The sequence below is a fragment of the Dreissena polymorpha genome, chromosome 1 (assembly GCF_020536995.1).
Source record: "Dreissena polymorpha isolate Duluth1 chromosome 1, UMN_Dpol_1.0, whole genome shotgun sequence".
In the NCBI taxonomy this organism is placed as follows: domain Eukaryota; kingdom Metazoa; phylum Mollusca; class Bivalvia; order Myida; family Dreissenidae; genus Dreissena; species Dreissena polymorpha.
The window spans coordinates 158788670-158797748 of NC_068355.1; the positions used below are offsets into that span (position 1 = coordinate 158788670).

The 9079-nt window shown below is 35.9% G+C and overlaps 1 protein-coding gene across 1 annotated transcript; it reads left to right on the forward strand.

Moving 5' to 3' along the window:
- The first annotated feature begins 399 nt into the window (after positions 1–399).
- Positions 400–8611, forward strand: LOC127858092 (uncharacterized). Its single transcript, XM_052394992.1, has 8 exons — positions 400–672; positions 2144–2372; positions 2686–2960; positions 3153–3299; positions 3611–3942; positions 6167–7405; positions 7630–7864; positions 8122–8611. Exons 1-8 carry the CDS (start codon positions 499–501, stop codon positions 8596–8598), a joined length of 3108 nt encoding a protein of 1035 aa, XP_052250952.1. The 5' UTR covers positions 400–498; the 3' UTR covers positions 8599–8611.
- Positions 8612–9079: the final 468 nt, after the last annotated feature.

The window sequence follows — 9079 nt, forward strand, 5'->3', positions numbered from 1 at the left end:
TAGCTTTTGATATAATTGGTTTTAATAATAGGAATTAATAGAACACTGTTCCCGGAAGTTTTCAAATCAACCAATCGCCATAGAGCCTTTGAATACTAAGGCACGACATGAAGTAATTAAATAGCTCTATACACATCTCGCAGTGCCACAATTAATGTAACTTGTGCCAAACAAGCATCGTAAATGACATGTCGCTCATACGAATGCGTGATATACTTACATGTTAAGCTATTATGGTGTTGCTATTAAAAAATAAAAATGCTTCTTACGTAGAAAAGTGTTTGGTATATCCAGTTACGTTTACGGTACTACAATGCGACGTGTTTAGGCTTAATACCTTTGAAATGCGGAAAAGTATGTTTGTATTTACTTTATTAAATTCAGGAATAAAAACAGAACGAAATCAGACCAGTGGAATACATCTGAATAGAAGTGATCTCTGCGAATATTAAAGAGTTCTAAATATATAAACAATATCGGAAATCTAAAAAAGAGACAATGGAACATATGTTGACAGTAGAAGATATAGATGCGCTTGATGATATAGGGACGGCGTTTGAGATATGTGAGACGTATGATATCCCCACAGTGGGACTTGAAACATTAGAAGACATTGTTAAACGTCTCAAAATGCATTACCTTGCCAGAAAACATGGCAGTTACAGGAAAATGGTATGTAGCTGTACTATGGATAATCACCTTTTTTATAATATACTTAAACTCGATATTATGTAAATGTTCATATAATTGAAGTGATTTTGTTAAACATGTTTCTAGTTTATCACGATCTTTCTTACAAAAAGGTTCTAAGTTGGACTTGGAGATAATGTTTCTAAACACGTACTAGAATTAAATGAAAAACACGCACATATATGTCTATTATAAGATTATGTAATATATATTTTGTGTTCATCTTGAAACTTGTTTGGTATACACAAACATTTTGACTTATTTAATAGAAAATCCCAAGAAAAAATCATTTGATAAAAAAAGACTGTAAATGAACGCCACTTTATCGATCGGTTCAAATAAAAAGTTGGTTATACATGTATTCGGATGACATGCTAACAGAAAAGTACGTATCGGTAATTTGACTCGAAACGCGAAAACGGCATGATACTTGTATACAAATGAATTGACGGATTATCGACTATGTGAGTTTAAGCAATAATTTAGAGTTCTTATACGTTGAAAACGAGCTTCATCGAATAGACAAAACATTGGTTGCCAGAGCCATACTTCAGAGATTTTGTAAAAAAATAACCCTTTATTTCGAGAGCTTTTAATGAAGATTACACTGAAAATCCAAATGTGTTACTCAATAACCCGATTTCCGTCGAAATCTACAGAGGACCGATTTTAAACTACCAACTTGTCTGTTAGAACGCATTCTTATGTGGCTAATATTGCAATTTAAAACATGAGTACGTGCAAATGAGTTGTCTTCAGCATACATGGACTTGCGTTCACGTTTATTTTACTGCATTATTTGTATTTATATATGTTTAAATCTCAGACAGTGACGAAATTAAATTTAGTTGTTATTTTGTGTTCTTTTTATAGAAATGCAAATTAATCGTTCACACAAATGATTTATTATATTTTTGAAGAAGTTGCAGTTTTGCGTATTGTGTAAATGTGTATACAAAACACGCAAGTTAAAGTCTATTTGTTTAAATAATTAAGTCAATATACCTGTTTCACCTTTCAATAATAAACTTTGTCTCCTTTAAGAAACGAAGCTGGCGATGTCATGCGTTTGTCCATATGTGATGATACATGAAACCATGTTAAATAAATGCTTGCAAAGCTTTTATTCTTTTCATGAAATTCGATTACGTTAAGAGAAATATGTAGTATGGACAGGATTCAAATTAAAAATGCACTCCTGAAATTTATAAACGCTCACAATATGTCTAAATATGCGAAGTAAACTATATCTAACTTTATCATTAGGCGATTTTGTGGTATCATTTAAAATGGCAATGTGAAACCATTAATTACACTGACAGCTGCATGTTTGTTACAGTACACATTTTAACGTTAGTTAATAATGCTGACTAAGAACCCATCTCAAATTATTATTTAAAAAAATGTTTCTACCAAAATTCAAAATAATACCGATTCAATTAACTTTTGATAGATTAGCGAGTCCGTGGCTCGTGATGGCAAAGAAGACAAAGCTAAGCGACAACAATTGATCGAGATGTTCCAGAAACTGTTGAGGATAGTTCAGCCCTCCGATGAGTCCGAACGACAGAAGTTCGTGCCCGACTTTCTCTCCAGCGAAGGAACAACGGATAACATTGTGGAAGACTGCAACAAGCGCATTCGCGAGCTGGGGAAAGACGAGGTGGTCCTGCTCGTATCAGGTATCAAATATTATAATGATTAAACCATACCCGTTATCACAAGGGGATATTGTAAATAAATATAAATGATTAATAGTGTGATCTTTTCTTACCAACAGTATTGAATATTGGTGTTTGATGTAACGGTGGCGTGCTATTCTACACCTTTGTAAAAGCATTGTTCAGATGATGAAGAGATTTTTCTTCGACTAAAGTATCGATGTCTATCAATATATTTGAAAATTATATTACATATCAGTAAATGTACTCTTAAGATAAAACGATATAGTATAATATTATAACTATATAATAAATCATTAAATGTTTTCTTAAGGCGAAACAAATGCCGGCAAATCAAGTTTCTTGAACGTGTTGTTCGGGATGGACATTCTCCCAGCAAGCGCCATATGTTGTACCTCTCTCATCACCTCTGTACGGTACGGCCTACGGCGACAGTTCGAAGTTATCTACAAGGACCAAAGCAGGCCCATTTTTGAGACGGAAAGCCTCGATGAGTTTCACAAGATCGCATTTCCTCGTGGGAAAGAGAGGGAGGTTGACCACGGGGTGAAGGAAGCACGAGCCTATTTGCCATTAGATATCCTTAAGGTAATACGCATATCATTTATGTTCAAGCATAATGAACCTTACTAGTTGTATACATAATTAAGACGTTTTCTTATTTTTGAGCTGGCTGTGTAAAATGGTGTTCCCACAGCTTTTAATGTTTTTCAGATGTTTATGTGTTAGCGAATAAATTATGTGTTGTATAATAAAAATGCAACTAAACAACTTTTACAGGGTGGCCTTGTTCTTACGGATTCACCGGGTATTGGTGAGAACGACTTTTTGGAAAACTATTTAATGGAGTACATAGCCGAGAATGACATACACGGCTTCATCTACGTAATATTCTCCGACAATGCCGGTGGTCTTCAGGAAGACAGGGTATGCATCCGTTTATTAAATTTTAAATTTTAAAATACAGTTATAAAATACAACGGAAATTCATTAGGACAAACATTTATATATATAGGTCAACCTTAGTTTTACTGTTGTTGTGAATAGGATGTTCGCGGTCTGTTAAACTTGTATGAAATCTATAACATTAAAAAAAATATTTCATGAAAATTCCGATGAAAAATATTAAGCAATTTGACAGTTTCGTGTTATGGGTTGTAATGGATAGCACCTACTGAACACAAACATGTAACCATCTATGGGCAATCAAAATTCAATAAGGGGGGATATCATTTCAGCTCCTTCAATTACTAAAACTCGTTATGCAACAACAAAAGAAGAACGACAAAGCTCTTCCGTTTGATCCCAAAGCCGCCCTGTTTGTAGCCAACAGATTCGACGCCGTTGAGGAATCGGCAAAAGAAACGGTCAAGTACCATATACAATCTAAACTGAAGAGCTGTTACCCGCAGTTCGATGACTCGAAAATAGTATTTTTTTCCGCGCAGAATGCCAAACGCGATATAACAGCTCACCCTGATTACATCAGTGATAACTTCCGGACTCTCCTCGACTCTCTAAGCAGGCTGTATTCGTATGTCACAGAACGCCGTCTCCGGGTTTATTACAAGTAAGTTTCATTGTGTATGTACTTATTGCTTCTTGAAACTCATTCATACATTAAATGAACATCTATAAATGAAATGTGTTAATTATTTTAGGATTTTAGTATGCAATAAACTTGTTCAAAACTTGTTTCGAAATTATCACTGTTCAGGCGTTTACAATATTTGCTAACACCTGTCAAATAATGATGAGAAATTGGGTGAAATATTTGGGTTTTCTTTATGTACGAAATATTGACAAGTATATCAGTAGCGAGTATGCATTAACAACAAAGGGGTTACAATGCTGTTGACACAAGCCTTAGGCTGTATTTGCATTATTTATTATTTGTACCACAACGCTCGTTAACGTGTGCATACTTGAATAGTGACTTCTCCAGTAGGTTGAAATTCAGCCAATCAGGAACAAGCACGTATAGAACACTGACCAATGGGATTCATAACTGAGTTTCACGGGTCAGATGTTAGAGGGAAACAAGACAGTTAGCGTTTAGACTTGGAGGTGTACGGATCGAGAGAGATACGATCATGTAGCTATCAGACTGTATTTGTATAACCGAAAATATTAAGTATGTTAGACATTAAATTGGACTAGAAACTGATACATGGTGTTGTTGAATATTTTATCCTGTATTATGCAGAGAAATTAACATAAATAGAGAGGGACCGACTTGTCCCATGCGCGGCACGAGAAAATGGGAGTTAATGCAAAACTCGTCATCTTGGCAATTCGCGCATGACGAGATATCGAATGATAGGCTACATACCGGTAATTTAAGAGTAATGAACATTGTTAGTAACTATGTGTCGTCTATGAACTATGAACGATTACGTGACACACCTGAGATGAAAATTATGTTCTATAATGCGTATGTAACACCAATTATTGATTATGGATGTATCACATGGCAAAATGCAAATACTAGAGGCATAAACAGAATATCAAAACTGCAAAGAAGGTTTTTAAGAGTAATATTACGTAATGACTAAAATATAAATGATTATGATTCATCACAAAAAATACAATGGCTTTCTTTTGAAAACAGATGTAAATATTTCACAGGTATAATTATTTACAAATCTCTTCATAATTTAACGCCCACATATATTAACGACTTGATAAAACTGGTGAAAAACAATAATTACAATTTAAGATCGATATCAAACAATGATTTGACGCATAAAACACCTCACTCAAACCTTTTAAAAAAGTCGTTTAGTTACTCTGGTATGGAAATATGGAACCACATACCGGTTAGTATTCGCCAATCTCTCACTCTCACCACTTTCAAACATAGGCTTAAGAAATATTTCCTCTTTGAGGCGCAAAATGAATCTCACGCGTAGTAACATTTTTCTGTTTTCCTCTTTTTCAAAAGTCAAATACTCCTCCATAAGTGTCGTAATGATTACTGTAGATTTAATTCCTGCAAACAAATATACATATTGCTTTTTCAAACTATTTATATAGCAAGGAGGTGCAGGCTATTCTTCTTAACAGTTGTGTAATTTCATATCCTATTGTGAACAACACTGGTCATGAATATTGTTTTCTGTAATTATAATATTTGTGTATATCAGCCACTTCTATCAATCGTAAACTATTTCAAGAATTATGTATTCCACGTTTTTAAACTCTGACTTTGTACAATAATGTACGCGGCTGTTTTTGTTAACTTTTTGTTATTGTTATTGTTCGTGTTAATTAAGAATATGGTAATTGTATAAGTGTGTGTGTGTATAGGTGTGTGCGTGCGCGCGTGTGTGTGTGTGTGCGTGCGTGCGTTAGAGTGTGTGCATATGGGAAAATGTAATCAACAATACATTTATATTCTTAAATACTTTCTGTTAATAAATATTTGTTCCTTGAGACCATTTCAATATTGGAAGAGAAATTAATCATATAAGAGAAGTCATATAATAGAATTGCTTTTTATAACACTTCTATTACACTAGTACAGTACTCTTATGTCCGTCGAAGTCTACATGTTTGCATTATAATGTAGAAATGCATTATATATACCATAGTTGTTTGAAGGCCTCATTGAAAATAAGATTGCCATTGTTAAACTGTTTGCATGACTTTGTATCAATGTGTTGTCTTAATGAGTTACCTTCGGAAAATAAAGAGATTATTATTATTATTATTATTATTATTATTATACTATGTTATTTCAGCAGAATCGTCTGAATAAGGATTAAAGTTGCTAATCTTTGTATCTTATACAGATGGATTGAGCATGTTCTTCAACGAGTTAGTCATGTAATGAAATCTGCGACAACACGACTGGCGCTGTCACAACGAGAAAACACTGAACGATCTCGTAGGCACAGACATAGATTGAAGAAACTACAGACTGATACTGATGACGTCATTAAGGAACTCCGGGCGGAAGTTGTGGATCAAACTAACAAGATATCGCACGAGCTTCAAAGGCACCTGCTACAACCGATGACAAAAATGCGCCTTACTTCGTCGTGGAAAAACGGCGAAATACCACAGGTGACGTCCGAAATTCGTCATGCAAGTCACTGGTTATGGATCAAACAACGCGTTGACTCAGCCTTTTACGATAGGGTATATACAGAACTGGAAGACTGGAGTTTTGAAAACAACAACATTGATAAGATTGAAGCGGAAATAGTAGAATGCATCGAGACAAAACTTGGCGTTTTGCAAGCTGAAATTACGTCATCGGAGAATGCACTCGATGCTACCAAACAGTCAACCGGTTCCTCGGATAGCGAAACCCGGCGAACGTCATTTAAACGTGTCAGTTTGAAACCAAGTCTGATTGAAGTACCTGACAAACTGCCTGTGAAATTATCTCATAGAATTAAACCATTCTTTGCGTTTGGGAGGAAGAAGGAGGCATTTAAATTCGAAAAAGATCCGGTGCAATGGGCTGGCAGGCGATCAGAAAAGTTGCTGTCAAAGTTATTGAAAAATAAGAAACACAACGGAAAGGGCCCATTAGACATTTTGCTGGAAGTTCTAATGCAAAGGCCTTCCGACATGATTGATCTTCTGGAAAAAAAGATACCTACACTCATAAATGCGAACGTAGGGCTTTTGGATAAACTCGAAGAACTCGCCGTGGATCACAAGCGAGATGCGTATATGTATGAAAAAACGCTAGAAGAAATTGAATGGCTGAAAACTGTACTCAAACATTACGGGGAAGGTTATGTTTTTGTTAATGATTTCAAACTTAGTGAAATCCGCATCATAACTGGCCACCTTGGTGACGGTCAGAGCCTCCATAAAACTTTCCGTGTAAGCTGCATCATTAAGCAAGATGAGCCAAGTATCGAATGGCCTATCGCAAGAGATGCTCCCCACGGTCTGTGGACCTATTTGCATGCTGGGGTTTTTCAGAGAGATGGGGCGGAGAGGCCAATAACGATCAAAGTGTACACGACAGCGTCCGGCATGAGTTGCAACCAACGCGAGGTCGCAAAACTGAGGTACATATAATATATGTGTTTTAATGCAGAGATCGAGTATAAGATCAATGGCTCGATGGACGTGATAAATTAGATAAATCTCATAATGATAAACATCGAAATGAAAACACAAAATTTTAAAGGACTAATTTGAATCCTCATATGTAACATTGTGTTTTTATACATATAATTTGAGTACATTTCGACTTCATAATAAACATGCCAAATGTTGTGTCTAATTACAGATCACTCTTGAGTACAGACTCCCATCTGGCCGAGTTCTTGGGAATACATCACACCGATGCAATAATTCCTGCGTATATATTTGATCAAAGACTGGTGTCACTGTCGAAGTTTCTGAACAATTACGACAAACCGGACAATTATTTCCACAAGGTTTTGCTCGAAACAGCCAACGGACTGTTAAACCTCCATTCAATGGGGCTTGTACACATGGAGATTTCACAACATACCATAACAGTAATGTATAATTTACATCATATATTCAGTTATTATAGGCCACATTTGTTTTTTTACACCCTTTAACCCAATAATGGTTGTGAAAAAATCTAAAGGATGATAGCGAGCTATTCTTGATAACACTTTTCGAGTTTCATTATTCCTATATTTCATAATGATACGATCTTTCTCATTGCTTAATAAACACATTCGTTTTATTTTTATTAAAATGTGTTGCCAATAGTTCTTTTTATTAACACGTTGATTTTGTTCAATAGGTCACAGAGAAAGGAGACGTAAAGCTTACAGGGGCGTGTGTACCACGAAAGGCGTCGTTCCCCATTGACGGTGAAGCAAAGGTGGGCAACTTCGTGTACCTGCCTCATGAGGTCTTGAACGATGAATTGTACATCACATCTGGAGACGTGTATGGGTTCGGACTGTTGATGTATGAACTGATGTACGATCGACTGGCGTTCGATGCTCAAAGGTCTTACAGAATTCGTGATTTTGTTCAAGACCTTAACCATGAGGCCATGTTGCGTTTAGACCAGGATAGCGTGGGACTCCCCAGTACAGTTGTTCGCCTCGTCCAGATTTGCGTGAAGAAGTTGAATAGCGAAAGGTCAACGATCAGCACTGTACTCAACCAACTTCTGCTATTCGGTGACGATCTGTCGAAAGCTTCCAGACGGTCAGTCAGAGAAACTAGCTGGCGCCCACCGAGTGGAGTCTTCTGCAGAAATATGCATTGACGAGTTCAGCCAAAATAAATAAAATCGATTTATAACTGAAGGTGCCAGAATATATCTTACTAATCATATACGCATCTAGATACCTACATGATGTTGGTTTGTTTATGAAAAAAATGTCTGTTTTATGTCTACAACATGAGGGGCTTAATGACAAAATTTGAGCAACTTGGAGTATTCCGTGATTGTTTACTGAACTGTTGTTTTGCAATAACTATTTTGTTAGGAATTTTGTAAATTTACTACGCAATGGTATGAACAACAAGAGCCACGCAAATGTATTAAGTCCGGTTTTCCAAAAGCGAGGCGCAAATTTAATCTATTATAGATGCATAAACAAGGGTGTGCATAACGTCCTATGTCAAACTTAAACGCTTACTGCAATCATATGTAATTCGCAATTTGTTTGATTTATGATGCGATAAATCAGCTGTTTGTATTTCTTTAATGACCAAATGTCGTTTGTTAATGCCAGTCCACGCAG